At 65.5% G+C, this 25395-nt stretch overlaps 3 protein-coding genes across 11 annotated transcripts in view; 1 reads left to right on the plus strand and 2 right to left on the minus strand.

The window, feature by feature from the left end:
* The window catches only part of ZC3H18 (zinc finger CCCH-type containing 18), a 50346-nt gene extending 48428 nt beyond the window's left edge, over positions 1-1918 (minus strand). For all 8 annotated transcript variants that reach the window (XM_030023887.2, XM_030023885.2, XM_030023888.2 and 5 more), the window contains exons 1-2: positions 1846-1918; positions 1106-1185 (exon numbers count right to left, since the gene is read on the minus strand). The gene's annotated coding sequence lies outside the window, so the exon portion shown is untranslated. The remainder of the gene's footprint in view (positions 1-1105; positions 1186-1845) is intronic.
* Positions 1919-3894: 1976 nt separating this feature from the next.
* Positions 3895-6118, plus strand: CIDEC (cell death inducing DFFA like effector c). Of its 2 annotated transcripts, none has more exons than XM_030023947.2 (6): positions 3895-3963; positions 4582-4654; positions 4825-4966; positions 5071-5220; positions 5393-5577; positions 5713-6118. In XM_030023947.2, exons 2-6 carry the CDS (start codon positions 4605-4607, stop codon positions 5897-5899), a joined length of 714 nt encoding a protein of 237 aa, XP_029879807.1. In that variant the 5' UTR covers positions 3895-3963; positions 4582-4604; the 3' UTR covers positions 5900-6118. The 2 variants fall into 2 exon arrangements, with proteins under 2 accessions (XP_029879807.1, XP_029879806.1); XM_030023946.2 differs by lacking the exon at positions 3895-3963 and adding an exon at positions 4179-4496.
* A 1200-nt stretch (positions 6119-7318) lies between these two features.
* ZFPM1 (zinc finger protein, FOG family member 1) overlaps positions 7319-25395 on the minus strand; it is a 34312-nt gene continuing 16235 nt past the window's right edge. Inside the window, 11 exon segments of the mRNA XM_030023877.2 lie at positions 7319-8204; positions 8206-8976; positions 8978-9325; positions 9327-10126; positions 10295-10444; positions 10584-10679; positions 10996-11220; positions 11358-11573; positions 12094-12196; positions 14571-14704; positions 24300-24389. Of these exon segments, the coding sequence (XP_029879737.1) occupies positions 7854-8204; positions 8206-8976; positions 8978-9325; positions 9327-10126; positions 10295-10444; positions 10584-10679; positions 10996-11220; positions 11358-11573; positions 12094-12196; positions 14571-14704; positions 24300-24389 (3284 nt within the window). The 3' untranslated portion in view covers positions 7319-7853.

Genomic DNA, 25395 nt, shown 5'->3' on the forward strand with positions numbered 1-25395 from the left:
TCCAGGAAAGGAACATCATGCAAAAGACGTGTAGAACAAAAGCAAAGCACCCAGTCCTTTGCTTTGAATGAAACTATGGTCGTTAACATGGTTAATTAACCAAAATAGACACTTATCTGCCATCCTTAGAGAAGCACTGACTTTGAAGATGCATAGCAAACTTCAATTACCTAGCAGCTGTCAAGAAAGCTTTTAACGCAGAAAATAGAGCTGCCTTTCGGTATTAATTAAAGAGAACTGCTTGGTGACAGCCATTTTCAGCGAGCTGATTTTTAAAGAAGAGCTCAGAGAGACCCGATTCAGAATGTTAACGACTGCCTTCTGTCAGGCAGACTTTGGGACCGAAACTTGAAGAGAAACGGCGCTGTAGGCAGCTGGAGTTTGTTTTCACAGTGTAACTGATTTTCCTATTGCTGGAGCACACACGGCTCTTCCTGCAGCTCTCTGCTGGCAAATGCTAATTTTGAATTATCAGCGCCTCACTCCCAACACAGAAAACAAGTACAATTGTTCCTGTATTCTGTAGGATTTGTGAATAATTACACTCAAGAGTCTAACTTTGCTCAGAACACTGGATCAGAAGTCTTGCAAAGAGTTGCCTTGATTAGACTGCGACCCTTTTCCTTAACCTAGGCAAACCTTAGGAAGGCCAGGAGAAAGAATTCACACCTTGGAGGTGCTGCTCTTGCTACAGCCAAAGCAGCACCGTTAACAGTTGTTTCAGAAGAGCTGAGCTACCGACAGCAGTAAAAGAAAACATTATTAGCATGGATGCCGAAAGGACACCTCTGAGAAAAGACAACCCTGCTGAGAGGACTCACGGAGGGAATTTAAACCACCTGCAGCAGCTATGTGTTGTAGCATTTGCAAAGACAACGGCAGCTCTGAGCAGCGTGTGCCTCATGGCTCCTGCTGCGCTGGGCGGACAACACAAACCAGCGTTACACAGGTGCTGTACCCACCCACCCATCACAGAACGGACCCCCACGTGCGCTGTACCCACTTGCCCATCACAGAACAGACCCCCACGTGCAGCTGGTGCCTCTGCGGGTTCCCAGCCCTTCTCCCCACCCCAGCCCCCAGCTCCCCCCATGCCTCCCCTTACCTCACAGGGCCTCCTGCCAGGCTGAGGTCCTTCTGCTGTGCCCCCCGGGCCAAGGCTACTGGAGCTCTCCCTGTTCCCACCTGCCCAGGGAGGAAGGACAGTCAGACCTGCCTGCACCCCTGGGGTCTGACCACCCCCCGTGCTGCCCTCCAGAAGGCAAGCTCCCCCCTCCCAGCATCTCCAGTTGAGACTACCCCCTTCCATAACACCCACCCAAAATTAAGGCTCCCCCTTTCCCTTCCCCAGCATCCCCCCATCTAGCTGGGGCTGCCCCCCCCCCAAGTAAGGCTGCACCCCCAAATCCCCTCACCAAGTGGAGCGGCCCTCCCCAAATCCCCCCACAAACTAAGGCCTCCCCACCCCAAGTACTCCCCCTCCCCATCCCAACACCCCCCGGGGCTGCCCTCCACAACTCCCCCCCACCTCCAAACCGGGGCTGCCACCCTCCCCTCGCCTCCAACTGGCGCTTCCCTCCCCAAATCCCCCTTCCCAACCCCCCCCCCCATTCCCAGCCAGAACCGCCCCTCCCTTCCCACCACCCCCCCCGCGGGCTGCCCCCCCCCCGGGGGGGGGGGCGGGGTACCCCCCTTTCCCTAGCATCCCCAACCTGAGACCGCTGCCCCCCTCCCGGTTCCGCCGCCGGCGCCGCTGCCTGGGCCCGCCTCCCCCCCCCCGCCCCGTCCCCGGCGCTAGGCCGCAGCCGGCGCCCGCCGAGAGCGGCCGTGGGGGCAGCAGCTCACCTGAACGGGCGGGCGCACCGGACCGGGCCGAGCCGGACCGGGGAGACGGGTGGGACGGACCGGGGAGGGGGGGAAGACGCGGAACGGTAGGAGGGAAGGGGAAGGGGAGGGGGGGTGCGGCGAAGCTGCGGCGCGGGACGGGACGGGGCCTCTACTCGCGGCGGCGCAGGGCGGCCATGGCGTGACGTCATCCAGGCGCGACGGGCCTCGCGCCTGGAAGGGTTGGGGGGGGAAGGGAGGGAGGGGAGGGGAAGGGAGGGGCGGGGCCAAAGGAAGGCGGACGCCCCGCCCCTTCCCGCGCGTGCGCGCCGCCGCCCCGGCCGCTCCTTAAAGGGGACGCGCGGGACGGCGGGGAGGGGCGTGCACGCGGGTGCGGGTGCGCGCGGGGACAGGCGTGCGAGCGCGGCACGCGGGCGCGCGTGTGCCCGTGGAAGGATGCGCACCTGGAGGGAGTGCAGCTGCGTGCACACGCGCGTGCGTGTGTACGGGGGGGGCGGGGGGGGGGGGGGATAGGCGTGCGCAGGGAGGTGCACGAGCACGGACGGTTGCACGCGTTGGTATGCATGCGTGCACGCGGAGGGGCACACGCGTGTACGTGTGACTCCGGGTACAGACACGCGTGCCCGCACGCGGAGCTGCGCCTACGCGCAGACCCGTGGAGGTGTGCACGCGTGCACGCGCTCATGTTAACACGTGCCTCCGTGCATATGCACGTGGTGAAATGTGTGAACACGCACAGTTGTGCACATACATGGGCGTACGTAGGCACACACAGAGGTGCAGGTACATGCAAATGTACTTCTGGATAGGGAGATGCACGGAGGCAGACACACGCACACGTAGAGCTACGCCTGCACGCATGGAAGAATATATATGCGCACACAGAAGTATGCCGCACCCGTGCACACTCACGCGTGCGCACGAACACGCCGGAGGCGATGGCTCATGGCCGCGGGGTGCAGCCCCGTACCCCGCTTCCGCACCCCCAACCCAGCCTGGATGGTGCCGCGGGCACTGCCCCGGCTCTCCCCGATGCCAACGGGAGCAAACGCCAGCGGCCGGAGCGTGGTTGCGGGTCCCTGCCAGCCTGCTCAACGCCCCGGCCCTCCCCATTAACCAGAGCACTAATGAGCTCCCCTCGTCAGTGCTCCCAGCTGCCAAGCTGCCTGGACTTCTCCCTCCCCGCGGGGTTTTGTGCCCATGCTGGGTGCGTGCCCACGGGGCTTTAGCTATGCCCGCTCTCCTGGTCTTCCACCCGATCTACCCCAGGGCTGCCGGTTTTCCAGGATCCCGATGCCCGCAGCCCAGGATGCGGCCCCAAGGCCCAGGGCTGCTCAGCACCCCGCGTGGCCCGGCTGCCTTTGCCCGAGCCCCAAGGTTGCAGGTCACCGGCCCCCCCCCCAGGTGCCCCATGGCAGCCCCTTCTGCTGCAGCTCGCCTGGGAGCCACGGCCGCTCCTTCCCCTCCGGCCGGCCGGGCTCCAGCCGCGCTTTGGCAAGCCCAGGGCACCCAACGCCGTACCCCTTGCCCTGACTGTCGCAACAGCCCCGTAGGCCCATCGCCCTTCCCAGCTCTCCCCCTCGCCCTTCCCAGCTCCCCAACCCGGGGCCAAATTCAGCCCCGGGAGGTGCAGGGGAGATGTCCCAGAGATGCAAAATGCCCAGGAGGGACCTTACTGGGGGGCACTGGGAGGGAGCTTGCTGGGGGCACTGGGAGGGAGCTTGCTGGGGACACTGGGAGGGAGCTTACTGGGGGACACTGGGAGGGAGCTTGCTGGGGGCACTGGGAGGGGGCTTACTGGGGGCACTGGGAGGGAGCTTGCTGGGGCCAGCCTGCAGAAGCAGTGCTCGGGCAGCCCATGGGATGCTGGTGCGTCTGGGCTGGAAGACGCTCCTTTGGGTCAGCCCCAGGGATGCTCCTTCATCACCCGCTGCAGCAGTGCCAGGCTGGCCCCGCCCCCCCGCATTGGCCCCACCCCTTGTTCCAGCAGGCCAGGAGGTGATTGGCTGAGGCAGTAGGGGTGGGGCTGGGTGGGCGGAGTCTTTGGGTGACAGGTATATAAGGTGAGGGAGGGCTGGTAGGAACGATCCAGTGGAGAGGTGCTGGTGTGTGCTGGAGGTGAGTGGGGATGGGGATGGGATGGGGATGGGGATGGGGATGGGATGGGGATGGGGATGGGGATGGGGATGGGGATGGGGATGGGATGGGGATGGGGATGGGGATGGGGATGGGATGGGGATGGGGATGGGGATGGGGATGGGATGGGATGGGGATGGGGATGGGGATGGGGATGGGGATGGGGATGCTCCACAGGACCCCCCCCCAGTAGGTTCCTAGCTGAAGATATCCCTACAGCAACAGGGTTGGCATTGCCACCATGGGTACCCCTAATTCCCCAAAGCCTTTGTTGGCCCCCACCCAACCCCGAGGGGCCAGGGTGAGGGTGCAGCCCCGTGCCTGTATCTCGCCTTTGCTCCAGCGCTGACTCATGGCCCCACGTGCCGCTTTGCGCAAGAGCCGCGCTGGCAGGCAGACTCTGCCCGGGCGGCTGCCGCCATCCTGGTCCCGGCCAAAGGGCAGGCGCAGCCCTTGCGTAAAGGCAGCCGTGCCGGGGCGCTGGCTCACCGCTGTGCCGGAGCTGAGCCCGGGAGGTGCTGGTGGGAAGGGGTCACTTGGAGTGGAGAGGAGCTGGACAAGACCACCCCTGCCCAGGGCTGAATCCTTCTTTCCCGGCAGGCTGGACCGTGCTCCTTGCAAAGATGGATTATGCCAAGTCCCTGAGCCTGCGCCTGGCTGCCCCTGTCTCCAAGTAAGCGCTGGGGAGCCATCGTCCCCGGGGTGGGGGACATCGGAACCCCCCCTGCTTTGGCTCCCCGAGTGGATGTGCTGCTCCCCACTGAGATTTGGAGGGGGGGGGCTGGCACTGCCTGGGGCTGGCGGTGGGTCTCAGGACACCCCAATCCCTCCATCCTTCCCCAGATGTGTCTCGGCAAGTGCCTCCATGACCCAGCAGCTACTGTCGAGCCCGGCCCCGCGACCCCGACCCTACCGCGTCTGCAACTGGGACCGCAGCCTGCGCAAGGGCATCATGGCACAGAGCCTCGCCGAGCTGCTGCGCCAGGTGAGCCGGAGGCTGTCTGTCTGTCTGGTGGGGACTGTCCGTCCACCTAGGTGGGTGGTGGGCTGGCTGTCCCCCAACCCCGCTCACCCCCAGCACCCTCGCAGGCTCAGAGCGCCCTGCTCGCCCCGGGTCCCGTCTCGCTGGTGCTGGATGAGGATGGCACCGCGGTGGAGACGGAGGCTTTCTTCCGGACGCTGGAGGAGGGAACGGTGCTGATGGCCCTGAGCAAGGGGCAGACTTGGGCTCCCTCCAAGGTGAGTGCATCCCTGGGGGGCAGGACCCTGGTTCGTCCCATCTGCATCCCACGCTGGGATCGGTGGGGAGATGATGTGATGCTTGCTGGGAGGTACCTGGAATGCTGGGTGAGGTGGGACTGGGAGGGTGGGGGGGGTGCTACTGGGTGACCCTGGTCCCGCTCTCCCCTAGACGCCTGGCTACCAGCTAAGCCTGTCCCGCAAGCCCGCTCGGAGGATCGACGTCGCCTGCATCACCTTCGACCTCTACAAGACCAGCCCGCAGGACCTGGGCTGCCTCAATGTCAAAGCCACGCTCTACGGCACCTACAGCATGTCCTACGACCTGCGCTGCTACGGGGCCAAGCGGCTGATGAAGTGAGTGCTGGGGTGGGGGGGGGGGGCTGGAGATGGCTCCGGGAGTGGGGATGCTGCAGTGGGGGAACCAGCCCCGCTGTCCATACCCTCAGTGGGGTGCAAGGAGGGATGCTCACCTCCTTCTTCCCTGCCCAGGGAAGCCCTGCGCTGGACGCTCTTCACCATGCAGGCCACCGGCCACGTCCTGCTTGGCACCTCTTGCTACATGCAGCAGCTCCTGGATGCCACGGAGGAACCGAAGGAGACGGAGAGCAGCCCAGCGCTGCGAAGCCCCCTGCCCTGCAGCCTCCCACCCCTGCCCCGCAGGAAGACGCTGCAGTGAGCGTTGGGTGCCCTGTCCCGTCCCCCCCCTCCTCTGTCTACTCCCACCCGATCCCTGGGGGTCCCAGCACCCCGCTAGGTCAATGCCTGGGGAGAGGCTGCCACGGTGCCTAGCACAGCCTCTCCTTGCACCCCGCTGGCTGAGCGCGTGGCCAGCTCTTCTCTGTAATATCTGCTGCTCTGTAAATATATTTATTTAAGTAAAGCTCTGCTGCCTTCAGCTGCATTTCATCTCATCTTTGCTGGGGTGGGGTGAGGGAGAAGGTTCAACCACTTGCTCTACTTGGCATGCTGGGGCTGTGCTGGGCAGTGGTGCAAGAGCGTGCAAGGAGGGGACCTGTCGCAAGCCTTCCCCAAGGGAGCTGCTGCCTTCATCCTCCTCCCTGCCACCCCAGTGCCCCGGCACAGAGCCGGGACCCCCCCCCCCCCCCCGGCACCGCAAGCAAGCCTGGAGGAGGGGACGATGCTGAGGGGCTCCTTCACCCCAAACCCACTTACCTATGGCAGCTGCCCCAAAGCCTGTTCTTGCTCCATTTAAAGGGATGAAAGCTACCCCTCCCCTGTGCCGGCAGTGGTCCTGCTGCTCGGGACCCCCCCCCTGCACCATTGGCACCCAGAGCAGGGCTGGCACGGAGCCTTGGGGTGGGTGTTTTAGCCCCTGGGGTCCCCGACCCCCCCCCCATCTTGGCAGCCCCATGCAGTGGGGAGCTGCTGCAACCCCAGCCTTGCACAACGCTGCGGGACAGCAACCTCCCCACAGCTCCAGGGCTACCGGACTGGGAAACAACCCAGAGCCTGGGGTGACGCTGGGTTATACTGACCTGGCACTGGGGGGGACTGTCCCCCCCATGGGAGATGGGGAGCCCAGACCGGGTCCTTCAAGCGCAAGCCCTGCCAGCCAGGGTGGGCAAGCTGGGATGGAGGGGAATGACCCACACTGCCCACCTGAGCGGTACTGGGAAGCACTGGGGCGAGCTGTGGGCAGGTGAGAAGCCGTGCTTAGGGGGATTTCCCCCCCCCCCCCCCCCGGTGATGCACTTGCAGGGGACATGGGACCTGAGCCACGCTCACCTGGGGACCCCACCGCAGGGGTCTGGGGCTCCAGCGTGGGAACAGCTACTGTGGCAGAGCCTGGAGCTGGGCTCAGGGCAGCACAGCCCACCTGTGGCTGTGGAGGCTTCATTAGCCAGATAATTAACGAGCCATCAGCCTGGGCTGACGTCAGAAAAATGTGTGACACCTGGGGTGAGGCGGGTGCCGGGGATGCCGCGCTCTGCCCCGCTATCGCAGGCTGTCCCCCTGCCACCCCGGGGCTATACATACCCCACGTCCCCGTCCCCTGCCCGAAACCCCATGGGGTGACAGTGGCCCCGCCAGCTCCCGCAGCACCCCCCCACCCGCACGCAGGCGGCAGCCTGGCTTTATTAGACATTATTTATTTCTGTACACGCTTATACACACGGTTCCCAGGGTAGTTTCATCCTCGCCGCCTTCAGTGCTGTCTCCTTGCAGGGTCCGGTCTGCGGTGGGGGGCACCCACACGCTTCCTAGGGTGCCTGGGGCCAAGCCCAGCTGTGCCGTGCCCCCTCCCCATCCCTGTAGTGTCTACCTGGGGGGCAGAGCCCCCCCCCCCCCGGCTGGGGCAGGGCCATGCACCTTCCCCCTGCCTCAGTTTCCCTGCGGCATCGGCCCTGGCTGCGGCAGGGGCAGAGCTAGGGGCTCTCCACGCACCATGGGCCTGGGGGGGCCGGCCCCCCTGCCAGCACCATGCTCCCCCCCCCATCCCCCCCCTGCAGCGTCCTTGGCCCGGGACGGACGGGACCCCCAACCCGGGGGTCCTCCATCACCCCGACCCCTGCAAGGGGGTTGTGCTGGCCATCGGTTCTGGGTCCCCCAGCCCCTGCAGCCCCCCCACCCCGAGCGGTGGTGGGGGGCAGTGGCGGGGGGGGGAGGCTTTACTTGACGTGCTCAGCAGCGTGGGAGGAACAATAATACTTCTTGTGGGCGATGAAGGTGGAGAGGCTGCTGAACTTGATGTTGCAGAGGCGACAGTACCTGTGGTTGCCGTTGGGCACGGGGCCGGGCACAGCCTTGGCCGGGGGGGTCTGCACCCCCCTGTCCGTGTAGGCGGGGGGGGTGGGGGGCTTGCGGGCGGCTTCCCGCAGTCCCTCGGGGGCTCCGGGTGAAGCGGGGGGCCGGGGCGAGGCGGGGGGCCGTGGGCTGCCGCCGCCGCCGCCGCCGCCATCCCGACCCTCCTTGCTATTGAAGCTGTCCCGGCGGAGACGGGGGGCCGGCGGGCGGGGGGGGCGACGCCGCGGGCAGCGGGGGCTCGGGCGTCCTGCCGGCACCGGGCGTCGGGGCGTCGGGGACCCCCTGCCCGGTCGCCGCCGGCTTGGCCACGAAAAGCCCGTGGGCGTTACGGAAGTGCTCGAGGAGGTCGCCCTTGACGGCCCCGTTGAGGGGACAGTAGGGACAGGCGGAGAGGGGTCCCTTCGCCCCCGGGGGCGGCGGGGGGGGACCCTTGGGGTGACGCTGCAGCGAGTCCGCCCCGGCCGCGCCGGGGTAAGGGACGCCGGGGCTCCCCGCCGCCGGAGCCGCCCTCGCCCGCGCGCCGTCGGGGTCCCCCTCGCCGGGGCTGCCGGGGCTGCGCCGGCCCTTGAGGGGGGCCGGCACGGCCCCCTTCATCTTCTGGAGGTGCTCGAGGGTGCGGGGCTGCAGCGGGGTGGCCGGGCACTGGTACTTCTTGTGGGCCAGGTAGCCGTCGAGGCTGTGGAAGCTGATGCGGCAAGCGGTGCATTCGTGGTAGTCGGCCAAGGGGAGCAGCGGTGCCGGCGCCGGTTCGCCCCGCCGCCGCGGTTTCTTGCTCAGGTCGATGGGACCGTCGTCGGCGTCCGGGCTGGAGCGGGGCGAGGGGGCAGCCCCCGGCGGGTCGGGGGCCGGCGGCGGGTCGGGCGCCGGAGGGGGTTCGGCGGGGCGGCGAGCGGCCCCGTGGATCTCGTAGAGCTTGCGGCGTTTGCGGGTGCGGAGGGGCTGGGGCGGGAAGGGGGCTTTGGGGGCGCCGGGGCGGCGGAGGGGGGGGGTCGTGGCGGGAGGCGCAGTAGAAACGCTTGTGGACCGCGTAGGTCTCGTGGCGGCTGAAGCGGATGTTGCACGCCTCGCACAGCGTCTTGCTGGGGTCCTCGTCCCCCTCGTCCCCCGCCGAGCTGCCGGGGCTCTGGCTGTCCTCGCTGCACCGCCCCGACCCCCCCTCCGCCTCGGGGGACCCCGCTTTGCCGCTCCCCTCTTCCGCCCTCGCCTCCGGCGCGCCGGCCGGCGGCGTGGCACCCCGGCCGGCGTCCCCGTCCCCCGCCGGCGTCCCCTGCCCGTCACCCGCCGGGGGGGACAGCAGCGTCCCCGGGGCGGGAGGACCCTTGGGTGCCCCGGGGGGGGGCTTTGAGCTTGCGCGCCCCGGGGGGGCTGTCCTCGGCGAGGTGCCGGCTAGAGCAGTAGAGGCGTTTGTGCACGTAGTAGTTGTTGATGTTGTTGAAGGTGATCTCGCACTCGAAGCACGTGGCACCCTTGGGCGCCGGCGCGCCGGCGTAGACGGCGGGCGGCACCGTGCCACCGTGGCCCTGCTTCAGCCGGCTGTGCACCAGCTCCGACATCTTCGCCAGGATCTCCGACGCCTGCGGCACCACCGCGGCTTCGTGGCCGAACACGTACTGGGGTAGGAAGACGGTGCCGCCGGCGGTGCCCGTCCCCGGCTCGCTGGGCACCGGGCTGGAGCCCGGCGTGGGGCTGGCGAGCTCCGACTTGACCTTCGCCGAGGGCAGGCTGCGGGGGGACGAGGTCCGGGAGCAGGCGTCGGGGCTGCCGCCCCCCTCCCCGGGGCCGCCGCTTTTTGGTGCCTCCACCTCGCTCACCGGGCTGCCGGCGGGCTCCTCCTTGACGCGGACAGCTTCGCCGGAGGAGGTGGAGGAGGAGGAAGAAGAGGAGGAAGAGGAGGAGGAGGAAGAGGAGGATGACGGCCCTTCCCCGTTCTGCGGCGGGGCTGGCGGCGACAGCTTGCCGGCCCTGGCGTCGGGGGGTGAGGCGGGCTGTGCCGGGGGGGGCACGGCGTCGGAACCGGGCGGCGGGGCGGGCAGGGGACCGTGCAGCACCACGTGCTGCGGCAGCGCCGGCAACGCCTCGGGCAGGAACGCCGGCAGGCTGCACTTCCGCAGGGGCACGTTGTTCGTCTGGCTCAGCCCTGCCGAGGGGAGACAGGCACCGGTGTTACCCCCGACATCCCCGGCACGGGGATGCTCGCCCCGTCCCCCTCCTCGCGGCTGGAGCCGTTTGGGGCCGTAGCCCTCGGTGGCGGACGCCAGGCTCCGCGTGGGGCGTCCCGCCGTGGCCGCGGCCCCACGGTACCCACCGGGGGCGAGGGGTTTGGCGGCCGGCAGGGCTGGTCCCGGCGAGAAGACCTCTCCCTTGGATCCTGGCTGGCAGATCATGTGGTTGGTGACCAAGTGGCTGTAGAGGATGTCCCTCGTGGTGGAGATGAAGCCGCAGCTGTGGCAGACGCCTGCGGGGAAGGCGGCACGGGGCTGAGCGGGCAGGACGGCAGCCGGCGGGGCGGGGGGAGACCCGCGGGGAGGGGGGTCCCCGTCCTCAGGCTGTGCTGGAGGGGATGGGACAGGGCTGTCCCCGCGGGGACGACTCACCGTTCAGGGTGTCCGTGTGTACCTTCAGGTGACGCTCGCAGTTGGCTTTCGTGGTGAAGGCGGACAGGCAGATCAGGCAGACGAATGGCCGCTCTCCTGCAGGACGGACGGACAGGCGGACGCCTCAGTGCTAAGGGAGGGGGGACGGGGACCGCGGGGACACCCCACGGGGCCGTGCTGGCCAGGAGGGTGCCGGCTGCGGGAAGCAGGATGCCCCCTCCCATCTTTACAGGGCTGAGATGGGGGAAGACCTACAAGCGAGCGTCCCCAAACCAGTAACCCAACTGGGGGGGAGAACCTCATCTAACTGGTCACCGTGCTGCAGCCCCGCAGCCTCATTGCCCCTCCACCCAGCCGGCTCCTGGGGTTCCTCGCGCGTGTCCCCAGGCTGCGGCAGCGCGCCGCGCCGTACCGCTGTGGCTCCGCATGTGGATCTCCAAGGAGCTGGCGCTGGGGCAGCTCTTCTTGCACTGGGGGAAGGGGCAGACGCGCTCGTTGGGGTAGGTCTCCTTGGGCTTCTCCTCCAGGGCGGGCGAGCCGGCGCTCTGCCGGCTGGCACAGTAGTACATCAGGTGGGCTTGCAGGTTGCGCTCGCTCCGGTACCAGATCCCGCAGTCCTTGCACGGAAAGACGTCCTCTGCGGAGAAGAAGGGACGCACGTCGCTTGCGTGACGGGCCGGGGACCCCCGGCACGGTCCCGGCCCCGTGGGCTGCACCGCGTGTGTGTGTGTGTGTGTCCCCCCCTCCCCACGCTCTCCGTCCCCGAGGACTCACTGTTCACCACGGCGGTGGCCAGGATGGCGGCCATGCCGGCTTGCTGCGGCAGCAGCTGAATATCCGAGTGCAGCGCGGCCGGGTACGGCGACTCGCCGGGCTCCGCTTTCACCGCGTGGTGGTGGTTGGGGATGGCCGGCGGCTCTGCCACCACGAAGGCACGCACGGCCTCGTCCTCCCGCAGGGCACGCGTCGTCCGGCACCACAGGGCTTCATCTGGAGGTGGCGGGGAGGGGGGGACAGCGGTCAGCCATGACCCCCCCCCTCCCGCCCCGGACCCCCATCGTGCCGCTGCCAGCTTGGCTTTGAGTCCCGCTGTTCCCCCCCCCTCCTTCTGCCCTTGTCCCCCTTCTCCCCTAGCAGCACCCCGGGTTTGCTCCTGGCCACGGCTGAGCACCATCCTGCCTGGAGATGGCGGTGTCTGCCCGTGCCGGAGCGCTGCCTGGCACAGCCCTGCCTGCCAGGAGGGCTTTCTGCTCCAACGCTCGCACCCACGCTCGCACCCACGCTCGCACCCACGCTCGCGCACGCGGTCTCTTGCACCGACGCACGCCGTAACGCTCGCGCGCCGACGCACGCGGCGACGCGCGCCTCGCCCGAATCGCGCGCGAGTAACGCGCCGACGCTCGCGCCGACGTTTGCACCAGGGACTGCACGCTGGGACCCTCCTCCTATCCCCCCCACACCACCCCGAGACCCCTCCTCAGACGCGGGGACGCGTGGCACCGGTACCGACCCTTCCTGTAGATCACGGCGTTGGCGTCGGAATCTCCGGGCACGAGGGGCAGCCGGGACAGCCAGCAGCTCTCGTCCCCCAGCACCAGCGTCACGGGTGGGCTCTGCCAAAGGGCGGGGGGGGGGCGGTGAGCACCGCTCCCCAAAACGGGCTGGGGTCAGGGTGGGGGGGCTGGCGGTGGCGGGGTCGTGGTTCTCCCCGCTCAGCCCGCGCCCGGCTCTGCCTTCCCGCATCTCTAATGAATATTAATGAGCAGAAGGGAGGGGGGGGGGGAAATTAATCTGCCTGATCCTCTGATGGCTGCTGCGGTAACGATATGAAATCTAATTATTCGTCCCAATATTTCTAAACCCTCCAACTCAGCCTGACAGTCGCAGCCGGTTGAGGCCTTATCACCGCCAGGAGCCGAGTGCCGGCAGCGTGATAAACCCCACGCGCACGCGCGTGCAGGCGCTCGCACACGCGTGTGCACGCTCCGGGGGTGCACGGGCAGAGCCCGCACGCTGCTGCTGCTGCTGCTGCAGGAAAACCCCCCCCCCCCCGCTGAAAGCGGGTGGGAAATGGGGCTGGGGGCTTAGGGACCCCCCTCCCGCCCCGCATGGGATGCAGGGATGGGTGCTGCTGGTGGCACATGGGCTGAGCTCCCTTGGGGACCGTGGTGGCCCCTCCACGTCCCGCGCCACGGCTGGGAGGGAGAGGAGGGTCTCTGGCAGAGCTTTTGCAGATTTGCTCCGTGCATGGGGGGACCTCTGTGTACCCCCCCCCCCCCCGATGGAGGGAGGGTCCCCATGGTGTCCGGGCACCCCGCAGCACCCCAGGGTGCTCCCAGCACCCCGAAGGCGGTCCCAGCACCCCAGGGTGCCCGCCCTGGCTCCCCTCGGTGGCCCCAGCCTCTGCGCCGAGCCCTTCCTTGTTCTCCCTGGAACAAAGAGGTCAGTGTCTCCGCTCTGCACCGGCCCGATAACCATCGGAAACCCTATCTGCTCCGCATCCGCCGGGACGGTGTTATCGGGACGGCCCCATGCCCTCGCTGTCCCCCGCCGTGGGCATCGCCCCAGGGCTGGGCGGCTGGTGGGGGGGGATGCGGCGCAGGGATAGAGTGGGGGGCACAGCCGGCACGTGGGGGTCTGCTGGCCCTTGGCACCCCCAGGCTGGTGCTGCTGGTGGGTTTGCACACCCTCCTGAGCAAGGCTGGTTTTGGGGGAACCCCATGGGACCAGCTGGGGGCAGACAGGCATCTTCCTCCTCCTCCTCCATCAGTGCACCTTCTCCTTCTCCTCCATCAGTGCAGCGATGGGCACACGCCATGCTCCATGCCACAGAGGCATTAAAGCCACCCAGTGTTCCCATTTCCCACTAAAACCCCAGGATGGGATAATCTCTGACATGAAGATGGAGAGCAGAGCCAGGCAGGATTTGGGGGAGACCCCCTGCACCCCCCCGCCACCAGCAACAAAGACGAAGGGACCCGAGGGCGACAGCCCATATCAGGGATGGGGCTGCGATTCCTTCCTCGCTTCCCTGAGCAGAGATAGAGAGGGAGGCGAGCGGTAGAGGAGAGCAGGGCTGGGAATCATCAGCCGGGCTCGATAAGGGAGCTGCTGAAATGGGAGCAAAAATATTTAGACAATAAATGAAGTATCAGAAAAAAGCCGCGCATATCTTTAAGAAATCAATCATCCTGTACCGGGTGTCTGGACACACGGCGCCAACCGGGAGATAGGGAGCCAAACTGGGCAGATAAGGGTTAATCAAGGATTTAATTCGGCAAAGATAAACGGGCCTGAGCTAGAAAAAAAAAAAAAAAAGAAAAAAGCGAGGGAGAGAGGAGGAGGAGGAGGAGGAGGAGGTGGGGATGGAGCCCGGGCGAGATTCTCCGGCCTCGAAGATCCTGGGCTGGAGCTGCCCATGTGCGGCTCAGAGGGGATGCGGTGGGGGGAAGGATGTGGCCGGGATGCGAGGATCCAGCGCCTACAACCCCCCGTGTGCGCACACACACACACACACACACACACACACACACACAGCCCCGCCACATGCACACCCACACACGCTCATGCACACCCACGCCCCGGGGCAGCGTGCGGCCGATGGCGTGCTCCTTCACTGTGGGCTGCAGAGCCCGGGCGCTTTCCAGGCGCAACCGGAGTGCCCTGGGAGCAAATTTGGGATGGGGAACCCAGATCCCATCTCCTCTGCGAGGACGCACGTGCCACCGAGCAGCCTGCTTGCCTGCAGCCATGTGCAGGAGGGGGCGGCCAGTGTCCCGTCCCCCTGCGATGCTCTGATCTCGGGGCGGTGGGGGCAGCGTATGGCAGGGAAACCTGCTGCGCACCCAAACCAGGCGATTCCCGAGGGGTCGGGAGCTCAGGTAGGGAAAAATCCCTCCCGAACCGACTCCTCACCCCAAACAACTTGGTTCCTCGGGACTTCCCCCACCACTCTCGCCGGCAGCCCGCGGCAGCATTGCTCCTTACCGTCTCGCCGTGCCCCGGCGATGCCGGTTCGCTGTGGATGCTGCCCTGGAAGGGTCCCCAGGAGAAGCCCTCGGGGAGGCTCCTGCGGGTTCGCACCCGCCTCTCCCCTTCCTGCACGGCCAGATCCAGCTCATCTGCAGGGAGACAGGCACAGCATCAGCACCATGCCCTCCCAGCCGGACCCCTGGCCCACGGCAGCCCCAGGTCCCCGGGGACGTGGGCACCCACTTGGAGCCGAGAGCCGCCGATGGGTCCCTCCGGGGCTGCGCGTCCACGGTGGGTGGGTGGGGATCCAGCCGCTTGCCGGGGCGGGGGGTGCGGGCACGGCACGGGGGGTCCGGGCACGAAACGGCGGCAGAGCGGAAGGAGCGTTTCCCATCCCCGCACCCAAAGTCACAGCAGCTTCAGGGCTTAATGGCTTTGATTATCTGATAAGCCTCTGGTTTAATGGGTTAGATAACATGTTAATACGCTATGAAGGCTGCTCTAAAATGTTTTAACTGTGCCTTTGTCTTTCGGAGCGCAGATAAGATGGCAGGTAACCAATACGCAGATGGATGTGCGTCGGCTGCCCCTCGCCACGCGGCGGGAAGGGGCTAGACCCTGCACCCCCAAAAAACAGATGCTCTCAGAGGACAGCGAGCCAAACACCAGGTAGCCAGCGAGGCGGGGTGCCCGGGGAACCCGTCTGCAGCCGGGAAGGCTCCTAGCACCCCAGGGTGCTCCAGGGCAGAAGTGGGGTCCCCCTACCCCCATGCCAGGGAAAAGAGCCCCCCTAAAGCCACGTGCCTGGACCCCCGTCCTTCGAGGGCACCGTGGCAGATGCAGCCGGTGCGCGGGTCCCATGGGCGGGGAGGAGGCTGCGCTCGTTCGAAGGCAAAATTGCTTTCAGAGCTGGGAGCGCGGGGAGGATAAAGCGATCCCATGGCTGCGGAGATTGAAATCTGATGTGTTTATTAGCCGGGCTGACATCTGGATCCTCTCGGCACTGGGGTAAGTTAAGGTGAGCGACTGGAAGCCCTGGGTGGTGAGCAGGGATTGGCGGCACCCGCGATCACCCGCATCCCACCGTCACCCGCGGGTCCCCTCCATCCGCCGAGGAAGCCCTGTGCCGCCGGGACCGTGGCTCCGAGCACGTCCCCAGGGCAGCAGCCGGTGTCCCTCGGCAAAACCAGCCGGGAGGTGGGCTGGAGAAAAGGTCTGTGAAGGCGTCGAAGGTCCCCGAGACCTTTGGGGTCACCAGGCTGGTCCCCAGCCTCCAGCACGTGCCGGCGAACGGAGAGATGTGCTCTGCCCGCAGACTCCTCTGCCCTGCCGGGGTGCAGGCAGGGCTGCCTGCCTTCCCCTTCTGGCAGCACCTCCTGCCCGCAGCGCCTCGGTGCCTTTGACCCGGGAGCCCTCGGCGCTGCCTTGGAGCCAGCACCCTCAGAAAGCCGCCCCGGCCGTGGGGAATCCTGGCTTTGTGTTTCTAGCTGGGATTTCATCCCCAGCAAAGTGGGTTTTGGGAGTGAGCACGGTGCTGGCTCTGCCCCCGCCCCACGTCCCTGGCATCCCCCTGCCCGTGCCCCCGCTGGTTCCATCTCAGGAGGGCAGAAGGCTGGGGCCTTTGCGGAGCCGAGGGGATTTATTCCCTGGCACAAACCGATGCCAAGGAGGGGCAGCAGCAGCCCCTCGCCCGGCTGGTCCCTCCCGCGAAAGCCCCAGGGGGGCAGGCGGGGAGCAGAGCCGCCGGGCAGGATGCGGCCATCAGCGTGGCCTCGGGGCTGAGCGGAACCCTTGCACAGTGCACGTCTCTCCGCATTTCCAACGCCCGGCTCCTGGCTGACTCCCGACATGCTGCCGGGGTGCCGGGCTCCCTCCAGCCCCTCCATCGCGGTCCCACCATCCCCAGGTCACCGGTCCTCATCCCTCCAGCTCTGGGGAGGGGACAGCAAACCCCCAAATCCCCGGGAGCGCCCCAACGGTGGTGGCTCCCGTTTAGCTTTGCCATCCCGTATAGCCTGGCTGCTTTTGGGGAACGGAGCCCAACCGCCACCTCCCCCCACCCCATGCCCCCCCCCTTTTTTGCCCCCCCTTCCCCCCGTCTCACTGGTAATCAGCGGCGTTTGGGTCAGGAGACCATGTCTCCGAGATAAGAGCGTTCGCCTGACACTTCCCATGTCAGAGCACTTCATCTTCTGTGTATCAATCCCCAGCAGAGAAAACACGCAGGCGCTGATAAAGAGAAAACCGTTCCAGACAGGGGGACAAAAATAGTGTTGCCGGAGCTGGCCCCGCTCCCCGTCAGCGCCTGATGGCCACGGCACCGGCCGGTGACCCAAGCCACCAGTGTCACCCCAAAAACGGGGCGGTGGTGAACCCCCGGTGCTGAGCGGTTCTCCGTCTGGATGGGTGTCCCTGTGCCCGGCCAGGGATGCTGCCCGAGCCCCTGCGGTACCCGCCTGCACCCACGTTGATACGGCCAGAAAAAAAGAGGAGGAAAACGGTGATTTCCAAATTAAACACGCAGCATCGCTGCGCCGCTTCCCTGGTGCGGGGGAAACGATGCCGAGCTGGGATGGGGCAAACTGGGAGATGCTGCGTGTTCACCTTGTCTGCGCTTTGGGAACAAAGCCCAAAGCGAGCGAGCAAGCCGTGTCCCCACAGGGGGACAACCACGCAGCGGGGAGCGAGCCCCATCCCTGCGCTCTGACGGCGCCGGATTCGGCCACATCACTCCGCCTGCAACCTAGGGAGGTTGGGAAAAGCCGATGCCAGCCCGTGGGGTGTCCCGGGTCACCCCCCCCAGCAGCCTCCCCGGCGAGCGGCGAGGAGCAAAGTCCACGGGCGCGGGCCCCCTTCCCACGGGATCCCCCCCGCAGGTGAACACCACCCTGGGTATCTCATCTGGCCATCGGTCCCTGGCCAGGCGGTGCCCCGCCGTTATCGCGGGAGGGTTTATCTCCCAGATCATTAACCAAATTGGGCAGGGACCCGACTGTTTGCTTTGGGTCGCAAAGAAAAGCGGCGGAAAGAAAGGAAGGAGGGGAAAAAGCCCCCGGTGAGCTGGGTGCACCTGCTCGGCGCGGCACGGACCCCGGTCCTCTGCCCGCTGCCAAAATACAGGGTGCCGGGGCTGCTCCCTGCCCCCCAGGACTGACAGCGCCTGCTCGCCCGGTGCTGCGCCTCGGCTTATCTCCCCATCGAGAGATTTTGAAGAAATAGGCTGAGCTGTGCCGGAGAGCCAAGATTAATCCTCTCATCACACTGCGGCCACGTATCGGGCAATCAATGGCTGAGAAGGCATGGCTGGCACCTGAGTCCCTGGGGGTCCCGGGTGGGCATATGGGCAAGGATGAAGCCTGCAGGGATGCACAGTGCCGGTGAGGCATCACCGTGCAACACGGCTGCATATTCCTCCGGCACGGGGTGAACGCAGGACCGGGATGCGATAAAGATGAACTTCTGCAAGAGCCCATCTGCAAGGCGACCCACAGCGTCCTTATGGCTGGGGAAATAAAGAGCATCCCCTTGCCCCAACCGCATCTGTGTGACTTTAATCAAATCCAAATGAACCCGCTCTGCCCCTCGGTGGGGATCCGGGCTCGGAGGTCCCCGCAGTGTTTGCAGCTGCCTGGATACTATCTGGATAAATACCACTATAGGGGTGTCACGGGACTGCATCCCAGCATCAGCCGCACCGCATGCCACTCCTATTAATACAGCGCTTTACGCCCGGCCCCGGGGGCTGCCAGCCCTGGGGGGCCACGACACCGGGTACGGCGCCCGCATGAGCCCCGGTGATGCAGAGCCTGGGAGAACGGGGATGAACCGGTGGTCTCTGCTCCCATCCCAGCATGTGCGTGATGTCCCCATGGCACAGGAACCCCCAAGAAGGAGGGAGGATGGATCCATCCATCCATCCATCCATCCATCCATCCATCGGTACTCAAGCTCCCATGGCTCTCCCGCTCCTGCCCGGGCAAAGCCAAGCTGGAGAAGCCCCAACTCCCCCGGCAGCCCCGGTCCCGCCGCACGCCCCAGCTGCTGTTTTTAGAAGCGGCGAGTGCACGGCGGAAGGAATAAATCCTGACAACTCAACTAGTGAAATGATGTGATGGCACCGCTCCGATAAGATGGAGGGAGCCGATTGGGAAGAGTCTTAAGCTGTGAACACGCAGCATCTCCACTCTTCACCTCCGCTCACAAAGGGAAATCTCTCCAAAGGGGCTAAGGAGATTATCCCGGCTTTGCCGTCCCGGGTGCTCGAGTAATCAGGGCAGCCTTGGGGACGACAAAGGAGCGAGGAGGGTTTAAATTCGAGCCTTGCTGGGCTGCGCCTGCTTGGGCTCAGCCTGGGGCTGCTCTGGCCGAGCTGCCGCAGACCGAGCGGGGACGGTCGTGGGAGAGCCGGGCTGCTGCTGGTTCTGCCTCCCCGGCTTTGGGGTGCAGCGGGGAACCCTGCTGCCCCGGCGGGACGGGAGCCAAGGGGAGATTTCTGCCCTTATCGCTCCTGCCCATCGTTTGCAATTTATTGATTTTTTTTTTTTTTTTTTTTTGACAGAGTACAAAAGCAAATCTTTATCGGGCTGAACCCTGCCCCCGGTTAATGGAGGAGCTGTGACCTACCCCGGGAGAGCAAAACCGGCACTTCCCGGCATGCGGGGGGGGGGGGGGGGGGGGGGGGGGGCCGGGGAGGGAAGTGTTGGCACCCAGGAGGTGCTGCACCCCAAAAGGGCCGGGAACCCCGCTCGCCAGCTGTGGTGCACAGCTGGCAGGCGCTGGCAGCAGGGCGGCCACCGGCCGTGCCACGCGTTGCCCAGGGAATCGCCCTTCCCGACGCCCCACGTAAGCCGGGGTGCCCTGCCCCAGCAGGATGCGTCCCGATAAGCCTCCCCGGGACGTTTGCATTCGGGGTGTTGCTGCACCTTACTGGGATGTGGCCCTGAGGGGGGGGGGGTCCCTGTCCCCAGGGGGTCCCCAGCCCAAGGCTGGGGTCCCCGTCCCAGGAAATAAATGGGAGCTGCGCCCACAGGGATGGGGACAGGAATAAACACTGGGAATAACATCAGAAAGTGCTCAGCGAGGATGGGAAGGAGGAAAACTTCCCGGCTCTCCCCGGGCTGCCAGGGGTGGCCGGACCCCTGTGCCAGGGACCCCCTGTCCCTGCTCTGTCCCCGCTCGCGGGGCTGCTGGGACCCCCTGGCTCTGCCCAGGCTGGTGCCAGGCAGCGGGTAGGGGTGCACTGGAGGGGGGGCAGGAAACCAGACGGGGAGGGGGGAGGAAGGGGAGAAAAGGGGCCCCCGGAGCCGATGCAGAGGGTAGATATCCCCTCCGGAAAAAGAGGAGGGGACCGCATGGGGGGGGGTCACTGCCGCAGAGCCTGCCTGCAGGGAGGGGGAGGGAGGGCCCCCGGGGGGGGCAGCACCCAGATGGAGGGGGGGGGGGGTGGGAGCTCGGCTTCGCACCAAACCCCCAAAACCCACCGGTTCTCAGATACAGCCCAGGGCAGAGCGGCAAGGCAGCAGTGATTGACAGCTGTCAGTCACCGCGAGCCTGGCAGCATCGCCCTCAGGGCTCTCACCCCAAGCGTGCAAAACATTTTTCTCCTTCCCAAGGGAAAATGGAAAGGAGGATGGGGACAGAGGCGGGGGATGCTGCCTGCATGTCTCAACACTCTCCCCGTGCTGCCCGATGCAGGGGTGTCCCTGCCAGGCTGTGGGAAAGACTGGTCGGGGTGTCCCCCCACCTCAGCACTGTCCCCAAACCAGCCTGAGCATCCCTCCACCCCAGCAGTGTCCCCAAACTAGTCAGAGCATCCTTCCACTCAGCAATGTCCCCAAACCAGCCTGAGCATCCCTCCACCCCAGCAGTGTCCCCAAACCGGTCTGAGCACCCCTTCAGCCCATCAATGTCCCCAAACCGGTCTGAGCATCCCTTCAGCCCATCAATGTCCCCAAACCAGTCTGAGCATCCCTTCAGCCCATCAATGTCCCCAAACCGGTCTGAGCATCCCTTCAGCCCATCAATGTCCCCAAACCAGTCTGAGCATCCCTTCAGCCCATCAATGTCCCCAAACTGTCCTGAGCATCCCTCCACCCTGCAGTGTCCCCAGACAGAGGCCGAACAGAGAGCAGGGACCTGCGGGTACAGACCCCGGCACGGATGGGGTCCCCTTCGACATCCCCAATCCAGGACAGATGCCACCACCTCTGCTGGGACCTTCCCCATCCTGATGCCAAACATCCCGCTGCCTTCAGTGCCGGCGTGCGGCTTTGCCGGACACAAGCCAGGCAGGGGGGTTTCAGCGCCCTGGGGGACCCCCCAACTGTTGGGGGTGCTACTTCCCTGAACCCCAACTTCTCCCCAGCCCCCAGCAATCTAACACACACAAAACTATCTGCCGCTCAGCCCGGCTCCCAGCGATAAAAAGAAATAGCTGGAATAATTTTTCCCACCCACACATACCAGGGCGGAGGGGAAGGGGGAGCGATGGGGCTGATGCGGCGAGGGGCCGGCCATCCGGACGAGCCGTCCCTCCTCATCGTGTCCTGCTCGCCCCGATAATAAACCTTGAGGTTTGCAGACAAACTCCGGGCAGCCGGAGATTATTCAGGCAGGAGTCGCGGCGCAGATAAACACAACCGAAGGCGAGCGGGAGGCGAAGGGGAAGGGGGAGGCGGCCGGGGGAAAGGCAAAATAAAAAAAGTTTGCAGTTTTAATTAGATGCACCAAAAATATAAGAAGTTGCTCTGTCCCATCCTGATACCCTGCATGCAAGACTGGTGGCGAGGATGGATTTGGGGTTCATGGCTGGTCTTGGGAGAGGTGGACCTGTGCCATGCTCTGTAATTAACCCAGAGCCATCGTTACCACCTGGGAGCAATTAAATAAACCCCGAACAGATGAGCCGGCAGCAGGGGGTTGGGGGCTCAGCAAGGTGGAAATCTTGGTGGGGACCTAACCAGCGAAGCCAAAGTAGGAAAGGGGGTGAGGAACCCCCCCGGGAGTGACCGCTACTCTTTTGGGGAGGGTGGGGGGACACGGCCGCAGGGGACAAGGCAAAAGCCACCCTGGGTTTGGATCCATCTGCTCCATCCCTTGCCTATCGGTGGCCTGGCAGTGTCCCCACAGGGACAAAAGCAAAAAGCTTCATCCTACCTTGCAGAAAGGCGAGCGTCAGCCGGGCTTCCCAGGGGCTGCAGCCTCCGGGCAGCTCCCCGCGGGGATTCTCTAGTGTCTCGTAATGCGGTTGAGCAGCTTGTCCCTCAGCGGGGCTCTGCTCTACTCCATTCTCCTGTCCCAGCACCACGTTCGTGAAATTTGCTGGAGGTTTTCACCTTACCCCTCTGGGAAAATTGGCCAGACTTGGTGAGGGTGGCCGGGCAGCAATGGGGCAGGAGGGGACAGCCCCGGGAGGGGAGCTGGAGGCTGTGGGTGCTCCCAAAAGTCTTCACTACTGGCCCCACTCCAGAGCAAACAAAAATGAATAGGAAAGATGGAAACCTGAGGCATGGCAGAGAGCTGCTGGCGGGGCTGTGGGGAAGGGTTTGGGGGAATTTGGGGTGGTTTGGGGGAGTTGAGGAGGATGCGCATCCCCTCTCCGGACCCACCAGAGCATGAAGTGGTTGGCACGAGTGGGCATGAAGCACGGCCACGCTCCATCCCGGGATCCCATCGGGAAGCAGAACCAAGTCGGGGTGTCCCAGCACCCCGGCCGAAGGGGCAGCACATCTGTAAAGGCTCCCAAGTCAAGGATTACAGCCTCCAGCTCCCAGGGATTTGCACATCAGCTGGGGGAGCAGCAGCCCCCTCCAGCAAACAAGGTCATTTCAAAGATAAAACAAAATACTCCTTCTCCCTCGCCGGCACGCGGGGCCGGGGAGCCCCAAGGCGAGGTCCCGGCATGCCGCGTCCCCACGCTGCCAAGCCTCTGGCACGGTGGTGCACCCAGCGGGCAGCAGTTTTGGAGACCCAGAGGGTAAAGCCATAGAGGGGGGGCTTAGCCCCGTAGCCCCCCAAAAAGGGCCAGGGGAAGGTGAGAAGCCCACAGGGCACGAACAAAGGCGCCCGGAGCTGTCCGCTTGCCCCCCCCCACCCCGTGCCGCATCTTCGCGGCTGCCATTGCTGACATACGGCGGATCCTGCCAGATAAAAAAGAAAATTCAGGCTGCTCAGAGTTTCCCTTTTCGCCAGCTCCATCCCTGATAAGTGCAGAGCCTGCAGAGCGCCTGATAGACGGGCTATCGCGGCGGTTGGTGCGAAAGGAACACCCTATCGCTGCAGCATCGCCGGACCGCCATCAACTCCCAGCCACACAGAAATTAATACCACTCCAATTACCAGAATAGAGATGGGCTGGGAGAAGGCGATAATAAAATCTCTTTTACATAAAGAATGCAAATAACCCGCTCCGCCGAGGGAAGGCGGGGGGGGGGGGGTGAAGGGGAGGCATGGCCAGAGCCGAGGCTTCGTGGTCCCTTTTGGGGAGCCCGTGGTCGACGGTCCTGCTGGGATATGGGGCTGCGCGGTGCCGTGACCCCCGGGATACCGGGACGCCCGTGGGTTCGGCATCGCAGCCCCCTCCCGCCCTACACCGGGATGCCAGCCCAGGAGCCGGGAGCCCGGCGGTGCCGGGGGGCAAAGGGCTGGGGAGCAGATAAGGAGGAGCCGGGGGTGGCCTCGCATCTCCTTCCTGCCCGGCACGCAGGAAGGGCCGGGATATCAGCGGGGCTGGCGAGAGCTTCCCCTCGGATGGGGCGGGAAAGGGAGAGCGGAGCCACGGCTCCCCGCCGGACCGTGGGGATTTTGGCAGCTGCGGGAGCACGTGCGCCGGCGGACGGCATTTCCCAGGGCTCCTCCATCGCCCAGCCCACGCGGGAGGCTGGTGGCTTTGGGGAAACGCGGGGATCCCCCCCCCCCGCCCCCGCCGTCGCGTCCATCACAGAAGGGGCGATCGCTGTCCCGCATCAGGGTCGCCCCTTCCCATCACGCGCCGCTCCAAAACCAGATCCACCGGCATCGCCTAGCCGAGAGGTCCCCTGGGAACAGGGTGGGGGGCTGGCAGCACGAAGGGGGCCCGAAATATGGCACATCCACCCTTGGGGGTCTCAGCTCCCCGTCGGACCCATCTCTGTCCACTCGCCGGGTGCCGTCCCCAGCGGACGGGCGCCCGCAAAGCCAATCTGCGCGGCGGAACCCCGACCGTAACCCCATCGGCGGGTCGGTTTGGAGATAGCGGGGCGATAGGGCGCGGGGTACCCACACGGCACGCCTGGCCTCGCCGGGCTGCCAGGGCGCTGGCGGCCCCGGCGCGGAGATGCCGAGGGGGAGATAGACAGCTGTATTTGCTCCTTGGGGTTTTGATAACCATCGCGAAACCGCTCAAGCGTCGCTCTTGTGGTTGCCAGGATGTTTGCAAAGTGCCCTCGCGAGCACGGGGTGATGCAGGATGGGGTCCAAACCTGCCCTGGCGCCGGGGAGCGCGATGCCAGCCATGGTGCCGGCATCCCCGCCGCTCCCGGCTCCCCAACGGCAGCTTGGGGACGTGGGGGACCACAACCATCATCTCGTATCTCCTCTCTCAGCAGAAGTGCTGGTATTTGCAGCCTGCCCAGCTCCCAGGGCTCCCAGTCCTCCTTATACGGGTTTTTGCAAGAGGTGGCGAATGCCTGGGGGCTGCTCCGGCTGCTCCAGCCCGCGGTCCAGCCAGGACGGAGTGGGATGACCAGCCGCACACCGGGGACTCACCTGGCCCGTTCCAGGTGTCCAGCTCCTGCGGGTTTTCTCCCGGATCCGGCTTCTCCGGCTCCTTCGGACTCTCCAGGGCGTCTCTGGACTCTGCAGCAGGAGAGGGAAGACAGCAGGTCACGTGCAAGGAATTTCAGAGGCAGCACCCCACGGGGGTCAGGACCAGTGGACCGGTGACACCCTGGAGCCAGGATGTGCGCGGGAAGGGGATTCACTCTTGAGGATGTGCAGGGGCGGAGGGTTCCCCTCAAAATCCCCGTGTCCCTCAAAATCCCACTGCCCAGCCGTGGGGTCCCCTGCGCCCCACGGGATGACCCGTAAGGACAGCCAAGCCCACCCACTCATCCTCCCCAGGGATTCCCCGAGCCATCCCTGGGTGGGCACCCACCTCCCACCCCCAAAACCCCCTGCATCTCTCCCATCCCACCACGGGCCCCCACGTCACCCGGTTCAGCCCCCTCCCGTCACGGCTCTATTTGTGGCGTATTCATAGCAACTTGATAACAATTATTTTCTCCATTAACTGCTGCTGGAGATGCAGCTGATAAAGCCTATCTGCATATGACAGTGTGGAAGATTAGCGCCCAAAGTACATGTTTGCCTTGGCGTCCCGGGCGGATAACCAGCGCGGAGCCCAATCGATCGGCGCCAGAGCGAACACCCAGGGGTGACGTCACCGGCATTGGAGATTATTAATACAGGTGATAAGCAGAATGATTAACATCAAATAAATCAATCACCGGGTATAAAAGTCCTATTATTTTTGGCTATAAATCAAAGTGCCTGGCATATCGATTTTTATCCATCGTGCTGAAAGCTTTAGTGGCCGTTATTGCTGCTCGGCGTTATCTCTGCTATCACCTTTTTATCGAGGCAGGCTAGTGCCAGGTGCAGCTCCGCGCCCGGGCTCCCGGCTCCCTCGCCCCCAGCCCCGCTCCCCCATCAGATAAGAGCCGCTCGCTTCTCCCTGCTGCCGAGCAAAGTTTGCCGGCGAGCCCTCCCTGCCCCGGCTATCGGGGTGCTGGCGTGGATCCCCCCCGCTTTCCTGGCGCATCACGGGTTGGCTCCCGTGGTTTTGGGAGGGAACGCGTTGCTT

This window comes from Aquila chrysaetos, chromosome 9 (assembly GCF_900496995.4).
Source record: "Aquila chrysaetos chrysaetos chromosome 9, bAquChr1.4, whole genome shotgun sequence".
Taxonomy (NCBI): Eukaryota; Metazoa; Chordata; class Aves; order Accipitriformes; family Accipitridae; genus Aquila; species Aquila chrysaetos.